The sequence below is a fragment of the Artemia sp. Qi Xiang Cuo genome, chromosome 19 (assembly GCF_049724085.1).
Source record: "Artemia sp. Qi Xiang Cuo chromosome 19, ASM4972408v1, whole genome shotgun sequence".
In the NCBI taxonomy this organism is placed as follows: domain Eukaryota; kingdom Metazoa; phylum Arthropoda; class Branchiopoda; order Anostraca; family Artemiidae; genus Artemia; species Artemia sp. Qi Xiang Cuo.
The window spans coordinates 27,494,516-27,520,588 of record NC_142812.1 but is presented as its reverse complement, the minus strand read 5'-3'; the positions used below and the strand labels follow the sequence as shown (position 1 = coordinate 27,520,588).

Below are 26,073 nucleotides of genomic sequence, written 5' to 3'. Positions count from 1 at the left end.
TCATTCAGATTTCCATTATTTTCCATCACCACTTCTCGAAATATAAACAAAATACGAAATTAAAATAGAATAGGCAATATAACCTAAAATGAAACAGCAGACGTGTTATAGTTATAGCTAACACTATTTTAATCGTATAAACATTACACAATGTTATGTCCCCACGTTTACCTACTTTTGGTCCCTTCCCTTAAAGCCCATAAGCAATACATATTGTCACTTAAACTTAGCCAAACCAAGGAAATACCCTTAATACCTGGTTGTCACATCATAGCTCTTAGAACATGACTCTTGGCTTACAACAGATATTTAATAGGAAATAAAATTGTATTTTTCTCATTCTTTAGCAAAACTTAAATCTTGGAAATTGAAGGTGCTGTTCCCTGATGGTAAAAAATGCGTGACAATTATCAGTACATACGTATCAGTACGTACAACACATGACATCCTTTCCCTGGGTACAGAGGGAACAAATAAAGCATTAAATTATTATTACAACGAAAATAAAAACAGAATGAATATAGTTAAAGCGAATGAAACTTTACCTATGAATTTATGAAAAAAATATGAAATCGATTTTAAAAGTAGAAGTCAAATACTTAGCAATAAGCTAATCGTAAGAGGTTTTTCCGCCAATAAACTTGCTTGGCAATTTAAAAAGCTTAGTTTTCAATACAATCAACTTTTAAATAAGTATAATAAAAATTATCAAGATATTTTGAATGATATTTTGATATAGCTTGTTGGATGTTTATTTTTTCTCTTCCCTTTATAATTTTTGATTTTAGGGTTTGTATCGACTATGCAAGTAATGAGTAACGTAAGATGTTTGGAAATCAGTTCGTAGAAATTGAGCGAAAGGAAAAGTTTTTGGCTGACAGTTAGGATTATGCAATTAAGGGAGCTATACTGGCTGAAGGATATTCTTTCAGAGTTGGGAGGTTGTTACTTTGATTTAGTGCTAGGTGAATGATGGTTAAGGAAGCTTGGAAAATTTTTTGAGCATATTTTTATATTTTTGGGTATTGTTTTGTTCATAAATATTCCACAGGTGTCACTACATACGGGTATGCCATATGATTCTATGGCATGGCACGCCTATTTTGCCTGGGTAATGAAATTTAAGCGCCGAAACCAATATATGCAATGAGTTTTCTTCTGAGGAGCCCTGATAATGTGGTGACTACTTGGGGAATATTAAATTTTGCAGATTTGTGGTGCTATGGCTTGGTTTTGGGACAAACTTATACTTTTTTATGCTGATTCTGCTCTATGTTGAACTTGATTTTTGGATTATCGGGTTGGATATACTGTTTTGTCCTAGGTGATTGGATGGATGAGTAAGGTTTCGACCTTGTTCAGGTGCTCATTTATCTCAGTTACTAAATTAGGAAGACAGTTTTTTTCTTTTTAATTTTTTTTACCAAGTAATTACCTGTAATACATTACACTATTAGAAATATACATAGTAACATATATAGGATAGACAAATAGTAACATAGGATAGACAAACCCTTACAGCCTTTTCATGTTCTTGTTCAAGTGATGCAAGTACTGACTCATCAAACGTGACAAAGGACTTGTCTATGTCTTGAAGCAAAGTAGACCTGAATTCAGGCTCAATAAATGACATAGTTCCAATCGCCCTAAAAATATTCAACATTATTTTGCTATAGTAGATAAGGCAATGCTTCCTCGGTATTATTATCAAGCGAAAGAATAATACAAAGGAAATCCTTAGCTTTTTGAAAAAGTTATCACGAAACGTAACTTAAACAAATTTTTGTATCAAAAATAGAATTAACTGGAAGAAAAAATTATTCGAATTTTACATAAAGATGCGTCAAGTCAATCCAGGACTTTAAAACGAAAGTGACAATATAAATGACAAAAAAAAATATTCAATTAAGAGCCTATAAATTGGTATCATGACTCTCAAATAACACAAACAACTCATTTTAACTTTATTCCACATAGAAAAAAGGACATTTTAAAGTGTTGTATAAAAAAACTTTGAACAATCTTCATTTAGTTTAGGATTCAAAATAGCTCTTAATCTTTTTTTGTTGGTTTTCTTCTCAGAGCAACAGCTTATACATACATTAATTTTTTCCCTTTTTTGTATAGTATGTGCTAAACAATCACAATTTTTATAGATATTTGTGAAATCGCGCATGAGCAATTTTAATTGCCATTTATGATTGTCAAGATTTTAATTTTCAAATTTTGTCTCTTCCAGAGTTTGCTGTTGTCGAGAAAGATTCCCAGAAAATTGCATAGTTTACCGATAAAGAATGGCAACTAAATTGCACTGATTAGCAAATATTGTTCCTGTGTGAATTTCTTTCAAATACGGCGCCATCTATTTCCATCTATTGACTTGAATGCTACTAAACAATTTTTTTTTCAAGTGACATTAAAAATCGACATTAAAACTAAAAAACTACAAAAATCAATCTTTTATATAAGGAGGACGCTTCCCCTCACAGAGGCGCTCTGTATGCTAAAGTTTTATAACTGGTCACTGAGAGGAGAAAGAGCTGACCAAGCGTGTCTGAAAACAAACGCCAACAAACAAAATGCATAGCAACAAACGACGTCCCTTGAATATCAAGAGCGGGGACAGAGTTTATTTCAAATAAATAGGGATTATAAATGAGAACACTTGTTTAACAGCACAAGAAGTAACGGTCAGAATAGGACAGGCAAGCAGCACCTTCAGCAGACTTCGCAAAATTTGGCAATCCCAAATTTCCCCCCTTTGCTTCAAACTTCAAACAAGGACATTTCAGCAGTAATATCTTGTCCGTAGTGCTTAGCGCTTCAAAGACATGACATTTAACTAGCAGCAAGAAGGACAAGTCCAAGCGTTTGGAAGTACCTGCCTTCAGAGAATAGTGATTGGTCTTAGAGAATGAATAACCAGTTAATACGAGATGACCAAAGAAAAAAGCTTGTGACCAGTGTCATCAGAGTGTGAAGATGAAGGTATATAGGACATGTCCCACGGATGAGTGACCAAAGATTTTAGATTGATGTCCTTCACTGGCCTCCAAAAAGTACCCGTCAAAGCACAGAACACATTATGGCGCAACTATCAGGCAGACTTGTGCAACTTTAAAATCTAGATCCAACCAGAGTGGGCGTGCATCGTAGCTGCAGCAAACTTGAGGAGTTACTGGAGACTATTCCTTGATGCTCTGGGTGCCACTGTCAGCACAGGCAGAGGTAAAGTTACTGAAAGTATTTTTGGGTGCAACTGATATCGTTACTGGGTAGTTGAAAGTGTTTTATTTATTGACTGCCTTTCAATATTTTCAACTGAAAATTCTATTGTTTAAAGCAAATATACATTGATAAGTCATGCCATTCTTGACACATTGTGAAAAATACGCTTTATTCCATTCTCATTTACCCTTTTGTTAGAGGCAGATGGGTGGGGCTGCCATCCTACATCCGTAACCTTTACACTAAAGCTTAACTCTTGCGTAACAATGCTTTGAGAGAAAAGGCACATTTAGCAATTTTGCTTTTCAAAATGAAACAGATTTATAAAAAAAGCAAACTATCATTTCCAAAATAAGAGCAGAGCTTTCACCCCCATAAGATTCATACCTCAAGCATTATCCTATGTTCATCTATATACACATTCTTCAAAGTGAAGGAAGGTCAAAGGTCAAATTCATATTCATCTGAATGCTGATTCTATTCAGCTAGACCACCTTGACGGGGCCAAAAATTCCTTTTCTAAGGCTTAAGAGCCCCCTCCCCCCACTAAAAGAATGTTCATTCACCCTCTTAGCAAATAGCTGAAGCGCAATACACATCACCCTACAAAATTGTATTAAAATGAAAAAAAGAACTGTCAAAAGACAAAAATAAAAGACAATTATAAAAATACTTGTCTATAGACTAGTGTTAACCGTGAGCTGTGTGTATCTTTATGAAAGGATCTGCCGACGCTGTGACATTAAGACTCGGAAAGTGAATAGACAGTTTTAGAATATCCCCAAATCGATTGCTTATCTCAGAATTTTCACTCAATAGCATTTTGGCCTTCTTGGGGCCAAACTTGTGTGTGAGTGGCCAAACCTCGGGAAAAAAATCGTAGAAAACAGTAAAACAGCACTTTCTTGTGGCGCGACCTCTTTTACTAACTGCAAAGGGCACTAGAATTTTCAATTTTCGATTATGTGAGCCAGCTCCTGATGTTCTAGGAAAACTGGTTCTATGTGATAATTAATTTTAAAAAACAGAGGAAAAAACAATTAAAAATATGTGTCCGTGACAATCGTTTTCGAAAAAAAATACAAAATTTAGCATTTTTGTATAAAGGGGCTTAAAACCTCTATAATAGACTTCTATGCTGAATTTCATGAATTTGGTGGTGTAACTTTCATCAAGATATCTTTTTGAGAGCATTTTCCTCTTTTTTAAATTGTGGGAGCTTTCTCCAGCTCATAAATCCTGACAGTAACTTTGAATTCATCAATTTTATGTATTTGGAACATCCATTAAAATCCAACTCTTTTTTTGTATTATTTTGTTATCAAAATTAAACCATTTTGTACGGTTTCGGTCACTATTTACTTACAGCTTGTTTCCACGATACATTTGATACAAAATGCACATTAGAAATAATATAACAAAGGCATGGGCATAGATAGGGAATTTTTGTTAGTGCAGGAGGGGTGACATCTAGATAGGAAGAAAAAAAAATCCCCGGTGTTTGTTTTAAGTTAGCTTTAAGTCACTCTTGAAGATTTTTCTAGTGATGTAGTGTTTTTCAGGGATAGTGGTTATTAAAATTAATTCCGCGTGAGGGGCTTTATCTTCTAAAGGGAACCACAAAGGACTGCCATGTACTACTCGTGGTGCTGCGGCGAGTTGTTAGCAGCAGTAGTAGAAGTTGTCATTCAAATCTTTTGTCAGGCATAAACCTCTTTACCAATAGCGCAAGCTAGAGGTACATGGTAAAATTTACGAAGTGAATCGTGTGGCATCCGGGAAGCTTCTGGTGAATATTACTTTTATGTTAGCCTTACAAAAGTAAAATGCCTTTTATCAAATTTGTTAGTTTTTCGTAATATTTAGTGACAGAAAACGAAGTAAGTCAATCGGAAGGATATTTTCAAAGAAAAAGGAAAGTTTACCTACGTGGGGCTACCAGAAAGAGTTGCAATTATGAAATTTAATCTTATTACATTAGTAGGAGAAAAAGGCCGGTATTCCATTCTTTTAGGCTTAACGGCCGTTCAGTTTCTCCTATAATTGATTGCTCACTGAGCCTATCCCCAATAAGTGGTGACTCCGTCGGTCTACAAATTCTAACCTTACAAAATTTAGGCTGTACTAATACTGCTAGCACCAAGTGATTACATATCCTGCTAGTGATGGCCACCTTCTTAAATTAAGGTTGAATACCATAAATGGGGTCCATGCTGCTTTACATACCCTAGGATAAATCTGCAAATATTTTCTTGGAATTCTGCAGAAAAAAACACTCTTGTTTGGTTCTCGAGTTATGCCTTAGTGCATCTCGAGCTCTGCTCAAAGATTCTTAGATGAATAAAACTAGGAAACTTTGTGGTCTGCTAACAACTATGAAGGTTAAGTTGCATCACCATTTGGCAGTATCTGTATATAATCCATTTATAATCTCATATTTGCTTGCTCTTTTTCCTTTTTGGCCTTTTTTCACACAAAGTCATATTAGATAGACGAGAAAGTGTTTTTACAAGTAGGCAAAATACCTTCGTCGGCTGCCTCATTGGGCTAGTAACACCCCTATATAAACTAGATAAAGGGTTTCTGGCCCCCTTGATGCTTTCCGAAGAAGAAATGAGAAGCACTAACTACAGATAAACATTTAAAGTTCTTCCCTGACTACCCTTCATTAAGCTAGTCTTGTCGTTGTGATTCTAGTTGTGTTTTTCCTTTTTTCTGCTCCATCAGTTAGGTTCTTGTAGAAGAACATTATGACTGGTAATGTAACTAGACATACGCATGTAAGAACCCTTTTTTTGGCGCTATTTATTGTGGTAAAAGATTTAACAAGGACTACATTTGGCGCACAGTGAGTTTCTTCACTAGTACTATAGATGTTTAGTATTTGAAAATGTGTATAAATATTTCACAATAGAGTGTCGTGTCAAGATCACGTTACTCATCGATAATGTGCTGCATATGTTATACTGTTAGTCATGTTTGAAATTTGTGTGTTTGAAAATTTGTGTCTGTTAGTCATTAAAATTTGTGTTGTGTTGTGTTCTTGCCAACATTTATTTCTTCATTTATATTTCAAAATTTCTCAGAAGTCCATAGTAAAATAAATATTATTCATTAATTTAAATATTTAAAGACGATTTTCGTCAATTGGCCAACCAAATTTTGAGCATCAAACTTTTTGCTATTTCTATTGAAATTAACAATTATTTCGTGTTATTGAAAAGTTGCTTTTCAATCCTTGTTTATTTGGCAAATTGATGCCTAATAAACCCGATAATATCTCGTTCTGTACTAGCAGTTACAGAAGCTGTATTTTTTCTTTTATTTCTTTTTACCGCCCATATGCGATTGATATCTGTCGTCCAAGTTGGAATTGTGTGAAGTTTTCTTTATTGGACGAGGCATTTTACTCCGGCTTGGTTTTTGGTGAATATTCAGTTGGCGGCTGATTGGTCTTTTCCTTTTTAGGGTGTGTGTCTTTATTCTTCTTTTTTTTGCCTTTGTCTCATTTTTGTCTTTTCGTTGTTTTTTTTTCTCCCTGCATTCCCAGCCATAAAGCCTTCTCAGGAGCGGGGATTTGCTGTTTGATGTTGGATGTCTTTTTTTAGGATTAATAAATATTAATTTTAATCAGAAACCGCGCCATGGGCAAAAGTACAGTACAATGTACAGATGTGGGGAATTAGGCTACAGCTATTGTTTGATCCTAGGCCAAGGAAACGATGAATGGATAGTAGTGTACCTTTTGGCAATGGTCGATCTGTATTGCCCCCTCCCCCTGCTCTTTACCCATTCGTCCTCTCCTCTGGCTAGGATCTATCAACAATCCGTGTGTTTTCTTCCCAAACCAGTAACTCGCATCCCCTCAGCCCATTATCACTCACGGATATTCTTCTTCACTTTTACCCACCATCAGTGATTCCCAATTTTGTACTGGGCCTCCAGAGCAGAATTCTCTTCCGTTCTAGGTTTGGGGCTGTTTCCATCGATGGAATATGAGACTACTGGGCTAAATCCTATGGATACCCGGTATTCCTCTGCGGAAAATCGTCGAGAAAAGTCTCGTTAAGAATTGCCGAGTGCCCTTTTCTTGCAGGAATAGAGTCAGGAAGAATTATTCTATATTCGTTTATTAGCCTGAAAGTCAATTTAGGAAGGGCGCGTTGCCATCTTCCCTGAGGTTTTCGTTCCTTTTCAACCTGTTCCAACCATAATAAAGTATCCTGACAATAATACCATAAGATTATATGACCATAATAAATTATCCTGTATGTAATTTATGTTTTTAATAATGTTTGTTTAGTAAGAAAAAATGAGATGAGTCCATTGGAAGAACATAATACAAGAGAATGGAAAGTTTACCAATGTTTCACTGACGTACTTAAGGGGGCAGGGTTCATGGAGCCTGCCCTCCCCCTCAAAATTCGCTTATTTTTCTTCGCTTATTCTCTTGCTTGCAGCAACCAGAATGTTTTTTTTGGCTGTATGCTTTGATAACTTATTTAAGTGTTTCGCATTAACAAAATATCTCTTCTTTACAAATCTCTGTTTTCTATTGTTGATCTATCTAGCTTGTCCACTTTTAAGATCTATTGTACATAATCAGCAAATATATGTCATTCCCTTGGAACTCTGTGCTCAAAGCCACTGCCTCTTTTATTCGCAGTGCATCCACTTCAGGACTTATCCTGAAATTAATTTTTTTTTAACTTGGGTAAGATTTCTTTCAGGATATTCGAGAATCCCAGATTTCTCAAGATCTTTTTACATCTTATGTATAGCTGAATTCAACACAAATTTGGGATTTAGGGACAAACTACCCCAGTAGAAAACCAATATGTCAGTTGAGATTCTTTTGTGTCTCATCTGCAGTTCTTCTTGTGAATTGTTCTGATGGTGATGCTCCAACAAACATCAAACTTTGAAGTTAAAAAAACGTGTTCGATTACATTTCACCCACCTTAAATAGTCACAAAAGGAATGGCAGTAAGCTAACACTAATATACAAAAATACTTATTCTAAATGCACTGATCTAGAAGTAGGCTAAAGAGCTCCGAGCTTCAAAACTTGAATCAACCTTGCAAAACAAAAGATACACGTTCTTTAATGTCGGTACTGGTAAATATAAGCATGAAAATGCAAGTAGCGCGAAGTGTCACGAGGTAAATTTGTAAGAGGTGCTAGACAACGCTGTTTAAGACTTCCTCAGAAGAAGCTTATGGATTTTTTTAGTTGTGCGGCAACGTTGATAGTAACCATAAGTCCACAAGTAAAAATAGGACTTTTAGCAGAATTTTTAAACCTTTCGAGCAGGGTTTTTAGGATTTCACGCAGGTTTTTGAGTACTTTAAAGCAGGTTAAAGCAAATCTGCCAGGAAACAGCGGATTAAACGAGGTTGCATAAATCTCTACAGTTCAAGATGTTGTGGTGGATTTTGTTTTAACCAAGTTTGACAAGATATTGAGAAGCACTGTATAAAAGCATTAATAGTGTTAAGAGCACTATATATGAAATATTAACAGTGTTTGTGTAATTTTGTTTTTCATCAAGATTTTTGTCAGGCTTATTATTAGAACTAATCTATGTGGTTAATCAGAGCTTGTTGTAGTAACATGTAGTGACAATAATAAACCGGGTTACTATTAGGTTTTCTAATTTCTGAGAGCTTTTAGCGGATGCCCCCACCCCCGGACTAAATTCCTAAATATGCCCCTGATGCATGTCGTTATTCGTTGTTGTAAATCAAGAAATATATAATATCAAGACTGGTATAAACAAAGGGCAGTGGGACTACTACCTTCTTTCAGGTTTAATAAAATACAATGATTGTCACAGACAAAATTTTAACGATTTTTCCTGCGGACTGCTTGTTAACTATCGGTAGGCCCGATACAACTATCAGACCACGTTATTGGAATATCCACAGTAGATTTTCTACTGTGGAAAAATAGCTTTAAGAAGGAATAAATTAGCTTTAAGTTAGCTGTTAGTTACGGTACTAAACAGGAATACTATAAACTAAAATAGGAAAAAGTCACAAGGCTTAAGGCTCAAGAATCTTATGAAGGACATTCTTGTTTACCTTGCAAGTTACATGTTTCATCTTTTTTTTTTTTTAATAAAACTACTTTCTACTAAAAACTAGTAAAATTAATATTTTTGTGGTGCAATCTTAGTTTCGGATATATAAACATGCAGATGATGCATCCAGGGTGAGGGGAGGCGGTCTATTACTATGTTAGAAGTTTATTAGAATTTTACGCTTCATAAACGATTGAAGCGACAAAGTATGCGAGAAGTAAGGGGACGCAACCAAATAAGCTCACAACTGTTGGAGTTACACTGTCTTCAACTGCCATTTATGTCTTTGTTGACGAACTATTGCAATCTACTTTGAAGCATCTAAATACCAGATTTAGAATTAATCTGTCAAGCAAATTAGAACAAGTATCTAAAAGAAAGCACCAAAGGAACAACATACATACACTAAAATCTGCTGCTTTTAGTGCTGTTTTGCTTTTAAACTAATTTCTCGTCAATGTGGAATTAAGTGAAACTTAAATTTAAAAAACTCGATTAGAATAAAATTTTTATTTTCATTATTAAAAACTGGTTAAGCTTGACAGTAGCTACTTAAAAAAATCTGTGCAGTGCAAAATACAAAAAACAATACAGAATTGGATATGAGCCATAGAAAGCAGAAAGAAAATCACCAGAATTTTAAACTAGAGATGCGCATCACCTGCATAGAGATATTTTTCACTGTTTTGACTGACCCAGGCAATGAAGCAGGTTCAGACATAACCTATTGTGTTTTGCACAAATTTTTATTGTTGAAAATTCTATCCTCCCATACTAAGCACATACAAAACCTAATATTTTAAGTACACACAAAAAGCAAGTTTGTTTCAAACAGAATGCAGAAATTACATTCTGCGTTCTTACGTTCTTGCTAAATTCTTACGAAATGTAAACTGGAAGAGAGCTGAAAGGGGGGTGGGGGTTCTTTTGTAACCAGGCTCTCCTATAAATGTTCATATTTTATACTTCAGTTCATGTTTGTCACACACTTAATCTGCTTGGGGGGGGGGGGAGGAAGGACCCGCTTAGGCTAAATCCCTAACATTTAAGCCTCATACCCAGACAGAGAAAACAGATGTGCGTGCCTGCCACTAGCCTTTGTTTTTAAATGTGACCATTTGTCTACACTGTTTCGTTTTTAGCAAGGTTCCTCGTCCCTCCAAGATAGAATTTAAAAGATCTAAAGCAACAAAAAGCTTTTTGGGGTTTCTGACCCTCCTATATAATGTCTCCCTTCCTAAAAAGCTCTTTGTGTATATAGGCTGTATATAAAACCAATGTACATCAATAACAATCCGAATTACTGTAAAGCTATTTCCATAAATTTTCCCTTTAGATTGCAACAAGCACCCCAGAAAAACAAAAATTGTACTGTAAAATTTACTTTTCTGAGTTGTGGCCCCCTCCCTCCCCCTTTATAGTAAGAAGAACAAAATTAAGTAAGTATATATTGATCTTACTGTGTAAATATTATTATTTAGTATATTAAAACATTTTCATCTAGAAATCATCTGCACCCAAGACTTAAAAAAAGTATTACAATACAATTCTCTTGAACTGCTTTGGCAATTCTTAACATTAACTAAAAGTGTTTTCAGCGGAAAGGTTTCACTCATCCAAAGACTCGACTTCTTTTATCCAATGACTGACAATCTTTTCATGTCCTTCAAATAAAAAGTAAGCGTTAAACTTTTTGTTGTCCAACATATATGGAAACCAATGTGGATCATCCTTCCACATTTTTTCAAATGGCACTTCATGAGCTTTATACCATTGAGGAGACATTTCTTCACTTTCAGTAACATTACCTGTAAAATCCTCAGTTGAAAACACATGAACGTTTAAAATGACAGGATCACCAACAAATTCAAAATCAATCACACCTAGTTTCTTGAGGTTCGTGACAAGCAGACCACATTCCTCGCGGACTTCCCTAACTGCAGCATCGGATATTGTTTCGTCTAAATCCACTTTACCTCCAAAGCCATTCCATTTGCCTTCCCCAAATCCTCTCTTCTTTCTTCCAAGAAGAATCTGATCGTTTCGTCTAATAAAGGCTAATGTGAGAACTTTCTTAGGAACTTTGGCCATAGTTGAATACCACAGGAGGATAACTGGAAAATTCTAATTCTTAGTTTTTGACAATTTTCCAACTAAACTTTTAGTACACAATTATACGGTTCTTTTCGCTCTCCTTTGTCAGTATAAATCACGCAATCAAATATAAATTAGTCATCTTTTATTTGCATCAATAAAAAAATTATATCCAATCTTTGTCAGCTACCTACAACCTATTTGAATATCAACTACCAATTTCTGTTTATCAACTGCTTCCAAGAATTTGCTCAACTACAGAATGTGTTCCTTCTTTGGCTCTAATACATACGTAATTATGTGTCACTATAGCCTAGTTTTAAACCCAATAAGGGCTACAAATTACTGGACAAATCGAATTTATGATGGTAGCAAGTATTATAATTGAAAAGAGTGTTGCATGGTATGTTTGCCTTTCGGCTAGCAAATTAATCAATATTTTAGAGCATATGAATGTATCTCAATAGTAAATAGTTATTCTTCTTTAGCATAAACTCACTCTATTTAGGCCAAGAAATACTACAATTTTGCACAACAGACTTTTTGATCCCTTCTTTTGAACTAAACAATATATAGACAATATTCCTATTTTGTTACACCTGGAAAATTTCTATTCATTGGATTTCCCGAATCACTCCCAGTTTAACTGCACCAGCCCTACCTTCCTAATATCTACATATAATCCAAGGGTGTATATAGAGCTGTGTCGGAAGGTCACCTAGCAAAGAACATGACAGAGTACAAGACAGACGTCTCAACAGCATGCATAATAGTCTACTGCACAGAGGAAGACAGACCATTGTTGATAGAAAAGCAATCTTGAAGATGGTGCTAGGAGGGGAGATACCTGCTCACTATACAAACACCTCTGCGAATTGAAGTTAAGGAAGCCTTCCACCGTGAGCCCCATTCTATCTGCAGATGGTAGCATGCTGGATGATGATGCAGGTCAACATTCTGCCTGGATCAGCCACATTTCAAAGCTTCTAAACACTGAGGCAGTCAAACATTCAGACCCAGACCTGATTCAAGAAGCCATGGCCATGCCCAAGGTGACTTTCAAACTAGTATCGCAACCATTTACAGCCTCTGAGATCTGAAATGATGTAAAACGTCTGATAAGTAATCGAACCCCAGGTGTCTGAGGTATTTCTGCAGAACTTCCCAAATACGGAGGTACGACAATAATACTGTGGCTCCTGCTCATCTTCTCAGTTATATGTACAATAGAATGCATACCGAAAGATTGGCGTGCCGGCATTATTTTGCCACTCTGGAAACGAACACTCGTCAAATCTGCTGATACTATCGCAGGATTACGGTTCTCTCCGTTCCCGGCAAACTTTTCGCCTTGACACTACTGGACAGATGCACCGAATTCCTGCATAGAAATAGAAGAGCTCAGTAAGCCGGGTTCTAGCCCGGCATGTTGACAACGGAGCAAATCTTCGCTACGTGCCAGTTGATAGAGAAGATGCGAGAGTTCACCAAAAATCATACATTGAATTTGTAGACTTCAAGGTAGCTTTTGATTCTACAGATCGCCGTTTGCTCTGGCTGATATTGAGAACCACAGGCCTACCCCTCCACTAATGCTCACTTTTCGAAAAGCTATATGATGGTACAGAGAGCTGCAGACAAGTCAATGGAAAAACACAGCCACACATTCTCAGTGAAGACAGGCGTTTGGCAAGGTAGCGCCACCGCTTCCGAGCTCTTTAACTGTGTGATAGCTTACATCATGACCTGAACGACAAATCGCTTTCGATTCGGTCCTCAGTTTGGAAACCTGGTACTTACTGATAATGTCTTCACTGATGATTAACTTAGTCGCGGATACTGTCAAAAAACTCACCATAGCTCTTCATGTGCTTTCCATTTGTGTTCAAACGTCAGTCTGCAGATCAACTGGCAGAAAATCAAAGTTAGGCCCATCAGGCCCCACATATCACTCTCTACTTTAAAGGAATTCAACATAGGGAGCAGCTCAATAGATGTGGTTTAAGACTTCACTTACCTGAGATTCACACTGTCGAGGGAAGGTGCTATCACAAAAGAGCTTACATACCGAATAGCAAAAGCATCAACAGTTTTTGGGAGGCTGAATAGCATTTGGCAAAAAGCAAACATAGCCGCCATACTAAAATGTGTATTTACAACACTTCAGTCAGCACAGTACGACTGTATGGAGCAGAAATATGAAAAAAGCTAAATCTGTCCTCTACACTATTAATATCGCTCAGACCAAACATCTTTGAAAAATCAAGGGTCTTCACTGAACTGACTTTCTTACCAGCCAGACCCTCTTTTCACGTAATTTACAAATTCATTTTTTGACGGAGCTTCCCAAGCACACTATTCTCTGGAACGACTTCCTCCTTCGTGTACCACATGACGCCCCAAAAAGAATTGTGTTTGATTTTGACCCCACTCTGCACGGATGTGAACGTTCCCCACAAGGTGAAAAGACAAAGTCGATGAACTCCTTGCAAAAGCCCACATCTTAATGGAAGATGTCACAAGCCTGGCAAGCAATAGCTCAACCTGGAGGCGCCTGGTCTCATCGTTCTCGACACCGTTCTGGCAAGATCTGAATGGTCAAGTTGGTCAAGTGTCTATAATAGCATGTTACTTATTTGTTTTTTTTTTGTTTTTTTTTAGTTTGGCAATATGAGCCAGCTGTTGCATCCTAGCCCTCCCCTCCTTAATAGGGTCAAATAAAGCCTATGAAGAAGTTAGGGGAATTTGATGTTTTTTTCGTCAAATTGGATTTATTTGAGTTTACAAGGAACTACTGGTAAAAAAAAAAAAAAAAAAACCAACCAAAAAAAAAAAAAACACACAAAATCGGCAGACTATGGCTATATCTGCTTCCATTAGGGGGAAAATCGGACACAATTGTGATACTAGTGATGATTATACCCAGAAAGAGCATTGAACAGAGAATTGGATGATATAATTTTTTTTTTTTTAACTGATATCTACTGTGTAAGATAAATTAACCAAATTTTATTATTAGTTAGTTTATGGCATAGGGCAGAAATCTGAAAAAAAGAAGAAGAAGAAGAATACACTTTATCCCCTGTGCAATGCTCATTCCAAATATAATAGTTACTGTCATTATTATTGTACCTTCCCCCTAGGACTATGCTAAAGTTTGACTTATGGTCATAATTCTTCAAGAAAGACTGTTCAAACACAAGGAATGTTAAATTTGAGTGATATGTATTTTTAAAGAACTTTAATATTTTAGCATAAAGAGCAAGGGTTGAGGAAAGGACAGTCCCCCTCATTTACAGAATAATTTACGTTCGTTCTAAGTTTTAATGTTGCTTCTTACTTTAAGAATAGTATGTTTTTTTATTTAATTATCCACAAAAAGCTATGCTTTCATTCTATCTGAAGTTAAGGCACCAGTTTGAAATATAAATTACTGGCAGAGAGAAGTCAGAAAATGTATAAATATTTCCCTAAAAAATCAAAAATTTCATGAGAATAGTGATAATTGAGCTTGAGAACAGCACTCCTGTTTCTCAACTAGAGGTCCTGGCACCATTCTGTTGGGACTGATGGTTGAAAATAGCAAGACTGGTGTATTTCAATTTTGAAATGACCACAAGACTGATGGACTACATTTACCACCCTGAACAAAACTGTTACCTAGACGTGCCTTCTATTCATTCTTCTGAGTCTAAGAAATAGAGAAGGAGCAGAGATGGAATCTTAAAAATACCTTGCTACGTAATAAACTATGTTAAAATTTATTCCCAAAAGTTTCATTTTCATATCAAATCTTTGTCATTAACCAAAGACACTGCACTCAAGACAGCTGTTAAGCTCACTGAGGTGAAGTGGGTAGCGAAATGCAAGACTTAGCCATTTGTTAAAAAAAAGAGCTAAAGAAAGGTGGAAATAAGAACAAAAAGAGCACACAGTTGAAAAGCAAAATTTCGATTGCAAATATCCTTTCAATACAAGAAATAAAACAATTGACCATTGCCTATTTGAATGTAATATGCTGACACCTACACAGCTTTATCCTTCAAAGTAAACTGTTAAAGTGCTTCAAACACCACAAAATTCCACCATCAATAGCCTGGCTGGCTTAACCTGCACAAAGAGTACTGAACTACAAATGCATAACTTGATCATTCAATTCTTGGAATCAAAAGAGCTAATGCAAGACATATAATCATAACCAAGCCATCTCAAGATAAACAACTAGCAACCACCCAAAGTAGTCCAACACATCTGATATAGAGAGTCAAAAGGAAAAGGGCTGAATAGTTTTGACTGAAAAGCCCACTTAACGCCTAACAGAAGGAAAAATCAATTGAACTGGTTAATATGAGGATCATAAATAGCTATAGATATTATGAGAAAATTTTCAAACAAAATAACATAGGACCAAGAAGAGGTGCTATATCTCTAGTATCCTAAACTGACCCCAAAGCTCTTTGGAAGCATGCCTTGTCCCAAAAGCCAGGCTGTCATTCTGTAACAAATCTAATGTATAGAACCAAGATATCCTTGGCCAACAACACATTGCTAGTGCTCTAAATGATTGTTTGTGCCTGGCTTCAGCTTCATGAAACCAGATGACAGCCCTCCGAAAAAGATGCTGGAAGTTATAAATCTAGAAGCATAACATCTGCAGTAAGAAAACTCCTTTTAATGATGTAACTTTCAGACATCTAACCGCAAATAAGCTTCTGAGCCCATGTCAATATAAGATAAGATTTCAAAAAATAGCTGTCACAAGCCCAGCTGGGTCAAATTTGTATTTCGGAGTCAAAACAAAACAAACAAACACCAAAAATAGGTTTGGAACTTAATTTGCTTAAAACTGGCAAAAGAACGTACTGTCATTTTATCAAAATCGTCACAAAAAAAACACAAAAAAAACATGTATACATACAGAGGCCATGACATTTTACTGATAAAACTAATAAAATAGGAAGGGTTATTAACAGCATAAAAAGCAAGACAAATTCAAACAAATAAAAATTAAAAGCAGCAGCTTAAAGTCAGTAAATAACAACATGACGACAAAAAATCATTGAAAAAAAATAATAAAATTGAAAAACTGGGCAAAAAATACCAAAATAACAAATATCAGAACGAAAAAATAACTCTCAAGTGAATAGATTAAACTAGCAAAAATCAGAACAAGTAAAAAAGGATAAAAACTGGTTAAACTTAAAAAAATAAAATAAAAAAGGGGGAAAACAAAAAAGGGAATAAATACAAAAACCTGGGCAACACCAGTACAAAATTAGTAAAAAGGAAAACTAGTGGGATATTTTGTTGATTTTTTCTGTAATGAAGGGGACAAAGGTTTTTTTTTATATCTGGAGGTAAAGCAGCAAATGAGGGACAAAATAAGAATGGGTTCAGAAACAACCCGAGATGGTCGGAATCTGGGCGGGGAGTGTCCATTGGGGAAAATATTTTCCATGAAAGGGTTTGTTAGTGCATTTTTTGGCAAAACAGAGACACAACGAAACTCTTCTGCACATAAGTGCTCCCAACCTAGCTTTTTTCAGAAGAAGAGACTGTGGAGCCTTACCTTCTTTAAAAATTATTTGCAGGGCTCTTTTTTGAATGGATTAAATTTTTTTTCTGATTCTTCCTGGGAAATGCCAGGGTGACAAACTGGATAAAAATTTTCTGGGGATAAAGAATTTGGGAAGGTTTATTGGACTCGGCATGGAGCATAGAGATCATTTTCTTTAGATTTATTTTTTACTTTAGTTTTGTTTTGCTTATAATAAGGACGTTTTCATTTATTATTTTTGAAGTGTATTGTGTATTAAAAATGGCCCAGTGGGGCTTTTAGTGTTTATAAATCATATCATATCATATTCATGATGCAGGTGAACAATGGAAGCATAAATCCTTAAAGAATGACAAGTTGAAGCAAAATTTATTTAGGAGCTTAAGGAGGGAGATACACATTTTCTCTATGGATAATATCTTTAGCATGGATATACCACATTAAATTAGAAGATACTGTGATGACAAGTAACTTAAAGGGGGACACAGAAATTCCAGTAGGCTATGGATGGGATTAAGAAAACTAGGCGAGGATTTAAGGAAGCATATTGGATATCTATACCACATGCCAGGGGGCCAAACTGAACAAGCATATTCAAGATGCAGGTAGACAAAGGAAGTATAAATCCTTAAATAATGGCAAGGGGGAAGCAAAATTTATCTAGGAGCTTAAGGAGGGAGAGATACGCATTTTCTCTATGGATAATATCTTTAACATGGATATCCCACTTAAAATTGGAAGATATTGTGACGCCAAGTAACTTAAAGGAGCACACATAAATTTCAGGAGGGATAGGATTTTGAAAACAGGGCGAGGATTTGAGGAAGCAAATTGGCATTATCATCGATTTAGAAGGGTTAACTCTTATGTCTAAATCATCTGCTAAAACATTGAGGATGGTCATAGGGTTGCTTAAGATATTTCTATAGCAGGTTTCAACAACCATTAGGTCATTGACAAATTTCCATCTCTCAGGAAATCCCTTAGCAATGCTGTTAATCATTAACTGAAAAAAGAAGGGACCCAGGAGAGTACCTTGGGGCACTCCATTGTGCACAGGAAGCGGGTTGGAATAATGATTCTGGTATTTGACTACCTATGATCTATCTGATAAGAATGATCCAACAAATTTCACCAGGAAAGAATTAATATTGTATTCAGTAACAGTTTCTCAACTAATATATTGTAGTTAACAAAGTCATATGCATTCTGAAGCTGTGTTGCCACTTATACCGCATTTTGCGGTATAATATCGCAATTTGGAGAGAAATGCTGCACTTTTTTCTAATTATACTGCATACGCAAAATAACTTTGATCAGCGTATTTATACCGCGAAATGACTTTTATGACTGAATTGATACTAAGTAATGTCACCGTACGGGAAAAGGGACAAATGTTTCCTCTCTATTTCTAATGACATACGGCTGGATAGGTTACTGCGGAACTCACGAGAATTCAAACAAGTAATTAATGTGCTTCCAAGTGCAAATATTTTACATATCAGTCAGGTACCAGAATGAAAGTAATTTTCAACCATTATTTCGGTAAAGGTGTACAGACACTGCAAAGCAGAGCGAATAGTATAGTAGAACTTAGTATATAAGTACTCCTGGGCTATCCTATCCTGCTTCTTTTGTGCATTACCTTTCCACTTTTACAGCCCAATAGAACAGTATACAGTAAAAGAAGTTAAAGTTTATAAATAATTGTAAACAAAGAAATAAAGTTTCAAACAATTATGTCTTGGGCACTTATGTAGACAAGGGTGTCACTACCTTCTTTGCTTTGGGGCGAGGGATGGAATAAAAATTTGCTGACAAATTAAAAACCAAATCATACTGAGGATTTTTTTAAAGCAAGTAAATAATATGCTCTCTCGAAAACTTGAAAATTGTAGAAAAGCATCACTACAAACTCTATTATTCTTTACATTAATTTTTTTGAAATATATTTTAAGGAAGTCAATTGTGTAAAAGCTGCTTCTGTAGTACGAAGCGTCTAAAATTAAAAAGGGGGAAAAATGAGGATCTGATTAGAGAATGTTGTTTGGCATATTTGCTGAGCCAGTAAAAACTTTTCAAACTAGCATTTTTGTGTTTTGGAGTGCATCAAACAGTCTACTTTCTTTAAAAAAAATGTGGCGGAAGACTGGAAGTATAGACTGGCACACTTGTCTCTTTTTTTCGTTTTCAAGGCCGGTATATCAGAGGATCCAAAAATATAAAAATGGGACAAAAACGACAGTATACTCAGTATTTCTGGAGAAAGCGCCGAAAATAAAACAAATATTAAAAAATAAATCTTTAATCTAGTTTAAAACAAAAAAAAGTACATTATCCTGCTTTCATTTTTCTAGAGAATGGGTGGTCTGGATAAGCTATTAGTGATAAAGATCGGGTGAGAGTACTCGAAACTGGGGAAAACATATGAGTTTATCATTGGGGACTATTTTTTTGTTTTTTATATGGGGTGGATATCTGGAAGATATCTCTTTTCATTTTATTCTACATTTCTTGTTCAAAGTCCATAGCAAAATCCACCACTTAAAAAAAAATAGTAAAGAATAGTATCCATTTGCTAGAAAATTAGCAAAGAATTAATTACTTTTAAAAAAGTAATTTTTTGTCGAAACTAGCGACAACGTATTTACATTACGGGTATGAAAATATACCATATTTTGGTAGAAAGGATACCGCATAAACACCGCTTTTTTCATCGACCAACACCACTTTCTGGTATTGGCCAAGTGGCAACACTGTTCTGAAGGTCAATGAAAATTCAGTTTAGCCAGGAATTAGGCTTTTTAAGAATTTTTCCAATAGAGTCAATAAAAAAAAAACAAGGTAATTGGAGGTAAAAGTAGATTTTAGATAACCAAACTGCCTCAGATCAATAAGAAGTGTGATTTTTTCCTTTAGCCAATTTGCTACGAATCCTTCAAATAGTTTCGAAAGTATAGCAGTTGGAAAATGGGACAAACGCCATCAAAACCAGGCTTTCCATCATTCTTTAAGGGGGTTATGAAACCCTTCTTCAATATTTGTGGAAAATGACCAGACTCAGTAACCTCATTGAAAAGGACAGATAGGGGTTTTGAAAGGAAGTCTCTGAAAGCACTAATAAGAGGAAAAGGGGTATCCAAAGGACAAACACTTGTTTTTCTTATTTTCCTGATTCTTCTTTAGATCTCAGATGGAGAAATAGATGGAAAAGAAGGGGGGAGAATCATCTGTTGGGTATTGATAAGACAATGTCGGGAGGCTTTGGACAATGGAGGCAAGGAGCCTGTTAAGATTATCCACAGTAATTTTAGGGGGGTTCAGGTAGGTTGAAGTTAAGCTGTTCAAGACTCCTGCCAAACAACTTTTTAACCTCATAGTACCAACGTCTTGGTTTATCAATAAATAATTCTTTGACCCTATTTTTGTAGTAGGATTGAGCCAATTTACAGATTTACTTTTTTAGTGTTTTCTTAGTTTATTAGCTATGTCCAGTTTACCATTTCTGAAAAGGTTCAATTTGTTTCTAATTAGGCACGGGCATATGCAAGCAGAAGAGGACCCAATTAAATAGGCAGAATTGCTCTCAAGGTTTTATTTATGCCACTATAATTTAATAACATAGTAAATTAACATAGAATTTTTGAAGGTAATTAGGCCTGTATAGTAGGGGAAACCGGTAGATTATAAGGTACAGTAGCCAGTCCTTTGTTATTTTTGCTTATAGGACAGAAATCAAAAAGAAACAAGGTACATACCATTTGAGTGCTTATTGAATGTTGACAAAAGGAGGGAATGGTGATAACTCCAACCCAATAGATGCTAAGCTGAGGGGGGGGGGGACTGTACAGATTTTTCATATTAGTTAAAATAACAACAAGAGACGTGTTTCCCCTAGCAGTTGGTATTTTAACTATTTGTTTTACTTTAAGTGAGGAACAAACGGAATCCATCTTGGGGTCAATGGTGTCACCAATTAAAAAAATATGTCCAGCATTTGGGTACTTATAAATAACAAACCTGCACTATTCTGCAATTGTATGATAAATTTGTGTTTGGCATCAATATTTGGTTTTGTGACTAGTAAAAGATGGGTATTGCAATTATATTAAACGGACAGGGGAGCACTTTTGTTCTGATACTTAGCCTAAGGATTTCATCATAGTCAGATAAACTAGGGACATAAATAATTTTGGGGTAAAGGTGGCTCTTGGCAAAAAATAAGACACCCCCAACTTTTTTCCCAGTGGGTAATCTAATGCACAGAGCTTAATAAACCGTGAATAATTTGATAGAAGAAGGGACCTTGGGTCATGGGATTGTACTTCAGTAACAACTATAATATCAATTTGATTCAATTCTGATAGCACCTTGAGTTCAGTAAACTTATCAAAATTAGAACTTTGAGCATTAGTGACAAAAAATTAGGAAATTTAAAACGATTTGGGAAACATGACGTTTGATGAGTTTGAGTGATTCTTGGGTAGGGTTTGAATTTTGGGCTATGGGACATAGAAAAAGCAAGGTAAGGGGCATACTTATCTTGGGTGTTGAGAGCTGGGGAATGGGACAAGGATATAGAGGAAGTGTTATCAGGAAGTAAAACTGGTTTCCAGTGAACAACAAGGGAAAACAATTAGAACTTATTACAGGACAATTTTCACATGCAAGAACTCTCAAACACAAATCACATTGATAGGGTAGCAACAAGAGATTAAATAACACAGGAGGGAGTAGAATTTCGTGGGGATAGGGAAAAAGCAGTCAATTTGGTAGGGTTCTTGACAGGGGAAAGGGAAGACACGATGGTGCTGGAAAAGGAAAGTAGAGTGGAAAGTGTCAGGGAGGAGAGGGGTGGGGTTTATTTTGACAAATGGAAGATACAGGCCCAAAACAGGTAGCAACCTCTTGAATGCATGGAGAGCATCAGAGTTGCAAGGGTATGTATGAGTGGGAAGAATAGGAGTAAGGGAGTTGGGGGGGGGGGGTCTGAGTGGAGTTTAGTGATCTGCAACTGTGTGTTGACTGGACATGAGCAAATTCCTAGGACAGAGGGATGTTTCAAGTGGAAGATTCCAGGTGTATACTGCATAGTATTGGGTATGAAGGGGGACATGACTGGAAACCAAATGGAACATAACAAGGAGAAGGAAGGGGTTGTGAAAGCTTTGTGTGCCACCCTAAAAAAGGTTGGGTCTTAAGATAAAAAGAAGAGGGCACCTTAACATGAGCATTACAACATCAAAACAACAAACACAATCTTAACACAATCAAAACAACAACCATTAGAAAAAAATGGTAAGCAACAAATATCTACATGTTTAAAATTTCAATTGAGCTCACTACATTTTCCTGATAGGTAAAATTGGCATAAAAGCAACAAACTACAATGACCAGATCTACAATTACCACTTCAGAATTTTTTACAAATTCTTAAAGGGGGGAGTGTCTTTTAATTCTTGAGGGGGGGAATGTCTCTTTGTGATAGACGCTGGGGAAAGTTGAATTCATCATCTGGGAAAAGAAGGTCAGTGGAGATTTGGCATTATCTCCTTGAGGATACAGAGCATCCTGACTCTTGAATTTGTAGAGCAGGGGATGCAAGGCAAAGGTAAAATAGGTAACTTTAAAAAGTTTACCTGCATGCTAGAAGTATCTTTAGAGGAACAGTCAGGACACAACCAACTTTCATTCCAGTTATTAGCATCAATTTGAGCAGATTTTACAGCTCCTGCATGAAAAGAAGAATTGCACACTCCACAATTGACTGAATTAGAAAACACTCTTAATCTGCATTGTGGACAGACTAATCTTTGTCTAACCATTATGTAAGAGATTAACAAACTAAATATACTCTGGTTTGTCACAAGGTGTTAACAGGTGGAATTTTAGATGAAGACTATGCGAGTATGGCTTTCAACCTCATTGTTCAGCAGGTACTACCTTATCAATGCTTACGAGCATATAACTGATCTAATTGACCAAAAGATTCCAATTGACTTTGCCTTAACCTGCTGACTATAGCTCTGTATGAAGCTAAAGGGTATACATTTGAATGTGGTAAAATGGGTCCACAATTTCTTTTTGGAGAGAAAAGAACCAGTAACAATTTCTGGGGGGAATGCTGTGACCTTAATGTCTAATGTCTGCAATGTTGAAAGTGGAGTACCTCAGCACAGAGTCTTATAACCAAACACTCTTTAACACTTGCATAAATGATGCTCCAAGACTTGCTCAGAACAAGATGAGTCTCTATGCTGATGATACAAAGATTGGTGCCCCTCCATTCCTCACTCCCGTCCAACCATGACCAGCAAACTAATTGGGTGGAATTGTGGTGTCTGCAGTTTAGTATCAAGAGCTGCAAAATATTATATTTTGGCAAAATGAACCAGATGCAACCTTGCTACATGATTTCAGCAGATAGATCAGGACATCCCCTCCTTGCAATCAATACTGAGAGGGATCATTATATATTGGTAGCTCATATTTTGCCACCATGCTCAGGCTACTTCAGCAAAGGCCAAGAAGCCACTTGGTGTAGTTAAATGGACCTCCAGTAGCTGGTTGCCTTTTATCATGACAAAGCTTCTCAGAACCTTAAACTAGCCTAAAGTGTAGTTTGACATTGACATGTGTATTCCCACTTCTCTCAAAAAGGGAGACCAGCAGGTATTAAGAGTCTATACACAGATGTGCCACCAAGTGCATAAAAGGCATTGATTACCTTTTGTGTCTTGAGAGGATGAAGCTTCCTTACCTCAACTACAGAGGGAAAAGGAAGGATGTTAGTTTGACATGTCTACTGCCACTCCTCTCAACAAGGGAAACCATCAGGTACTACAGTCTATACACAGATGTGCCACCAAGTGCATAAAAGACATTGATTACCTTTTGTGTCTTGAGAGGATGAAGCTTCCTTACCTCAGCCACAGTGGGGAAAGGGAGGATTTTAGTGGCCTTCAAGCTACTAAATTCTAGATGGACCTATATTCAGCTGGATTCAGTTAGGAATTACAATTCTACACCATCAGTAAGCAGTTTTACCAGGAAAAGTGAAAACAGCAAGGCTATGGAAAGTAAGCATAGACAACCCTATTGGAGAAAGTGTGCCCCCTTTTACAGGTGAGCACAGCATCCTACTTAAAATCAAAACACTGTTAACTATTTCAAAGCATTGATAACTTCTGAAATTTTGGATATGATAGTCCAAGAGTCTAATTGCTATGCTATGAGAAAAAATGGCTATGAGATTGGTCTTACCATTGCTGAACTCCACATTTATCTTGGCTGTATATTGGCAATGAGCTATGTTCACTATCCAAGGCTTGAGAGCTATTGTTCCAGGTCTTTGCGCCTACTGCTTGTAGGTGACTACATATCTAGCAAGTGTTTCAAAGAGATCCAAGAATGCTTGCATTTCACAAGCCAGGAACAAAGCAATGGAGACAAGTATTATAAGATAAGGCCTTTCTTTGAGCTTCTTCTCAGTGCATACAAAGCTGCATTGTCTGATGAAGAATATAATTTGGTTGACAAAATGATGGTCTCTTTTAAAGGCAGGAGTAGCATAAAACAATATATGGTGTCAAAACCAATGAAATGGGGCTTTAAGATTTGGGTGCATTCTGGTGTGTTGGGATATGTTTACAACTTCAAACCTTACAAGGGAAGCAGCCGTTGTACTCAGACCTCTGAACATGGCTTAGGTGGTGATGTTGTTATTTGCCTTTGTTGTGGGTCTTGAAAAGAAGAATGCAAAGGGGTATTTCAACAATGTCTTCACTTCAATCCCTCTTGTAGACAGGTTAGAAAAAGAAAATATTTACAGCATTGGTATACTGCATGCAAACTGGCTTTGTGACACTGTGGACAATCTGGTCAGAGAGAAAGAATTGAAAAAGAAAGACCAAGGATCTACCTCATATGCAAAATCAGCAGAAGACATCACTGTGTTGTGGTGAAAAGACAACAACCTGTTGTCCTATGCTCCTCATATGCTGGGTACCATCCAGTTGATGTTGTAGAGAGGTGGAGTAGCTTGGAGAGGAAGAATGTAGGCATTGAAAGACCATTCTCTGTCAAAGAATACAATAAATGCACGCGAGGTGTTGATCTCTTGGACTCTCACATCACACTATAAGAATGATTTTAGGAACAAGAGGTAGTATATGCGAGTATTTCATTATTTTATTGACGTTACTATTGTCAATTCCTGGATTATTCATAACAAACTTGTGCCTGGAACCAAATCTGACCTTCTGGAATTCAAAGCGTCTGTCGCAGTGTCACTTCTGAACAAGGCCATGGTTATGATGTGCACAAGTCCTGGGCATCCAGGTCATCTGCCTTTTCCAAAGTAGATTGTGACCCAGTCAGTCTCAAAAGAAGTCAGGTTGGATGGAATGACAGGGCATTGGCCATTGAAATCCAAAAAAGGGAAAATGCATCAAGGTGCCACAAGCAGACCCCCCCCCCCCACAGGTATAACCTTGGCAAGAGGGCTGAATCAAAACAGAGACCAATAAACTTTACCCCAATGGCCAATTACATATCCTGAATTGTCTATATGCAGTGGATTCTCCTTAAACTTGTTGCTGTTTCCTTGCTAGTCTTATTGCATAGCCTACACAAATTTCAGGGTATATATTTGGGGAAATTTTTAGGTAGCCCTATAATTTAGCTAGGATAAAAGTGAAAACATAATTTGATGCCTTTTTATATGCTCTTTCATAATTCAATAATTGCTTCTGGTGCTAATTGCATCTGAGCCCTTAAATGGGCCCCAAAGGTATTTTATATGAATTATGAAAGAGCATAAAAAAGCATCAAATGATATTTTCACTTTCATCCCAGCTAAATTATATGGCCCACTACAAATTTACCATGACCTTTACCTTGAAATGGTAGGAAAACAGTTTGAACTGAAAATCAAGTATTTTGCAGGTTAGATTATAACTTTTTTGTGTGGTTACAAAAATAAAATACCTTTGGGACACCTTTAAGGGCTCAAAATGCAACTAGGGTAAAATTCTACTTTAGCTACTTTTGGCTATCTCAGAAAGGGGTTAGGCTAGGAAAATGAAACTTTCAGTGATGGGTCTACAGGTT

The 26,073-nt window shown here is 36.4% G+C and overlaps 2 protein-coding genes across 8 annotated transcripts in view; both read right to left on the bottom strand.

Annotated features, from left to right (window-relative positions):
• LOC148940682 (uncharacterized) overlaps positions 1-22,740 on the bottom strand; it is a 28,488-nt gene extending 5,748 nt beyond the window's left edge. The window contains exons 1-2 of one of the 4 annotated variants that reach the window (XM_089105625.1): positions 22,602-22,740; positions 1,514-1,646 (exon numbers count right to left, since the gene is read on the bottom strand). In XM_089105625.1, the coding sequence (XP_088961751.1) occupies positions 1,514-1,646; positions 22,602-22,669 (201 nt within the window). In that variant the 5' untranslated portion in view covers positions 22,670-22,740. Of the gene's footprint in view, positions 1-1,513; positions 1,647-11,119; positions 11,224-22,601 lie in introns of those variants that run through there. The other 3 variants (XM_089105627.1, XM_089105626.1, XM_089105628.1) reach the window with 3 other exon arrangements.
• Positions 9,586-26,073, bottom strand: part of LOC148940681 (oxidized purine nucleoside triphosphate hydrolase-like) — a 61,791-nt gene continuing 45,303 nt past the window's right edge. For 2 of the 4 annotated variants that reach the window (XM_089105623.1, XM_089105624.1), the window contains exon 2: positions 9,586-11,425. In XM_089105623.1, the coding sequence (XP_088961749.1) occupies positions 10,920-11,402 (483 nt within the window). In that variant the 5' untranslated portion in view covers positions 11,403-11,425 and the 3' untranslated portion in view covers positions 9,586-10,919. Of the gene's footprint in view, positions 11,426-25,950; positions 26,064-26,073 lie in introns of those variants that run through there. The other 2 variants (XM_089105622.1, XM_089105621.1) reach the window with 2 other exon arrangements.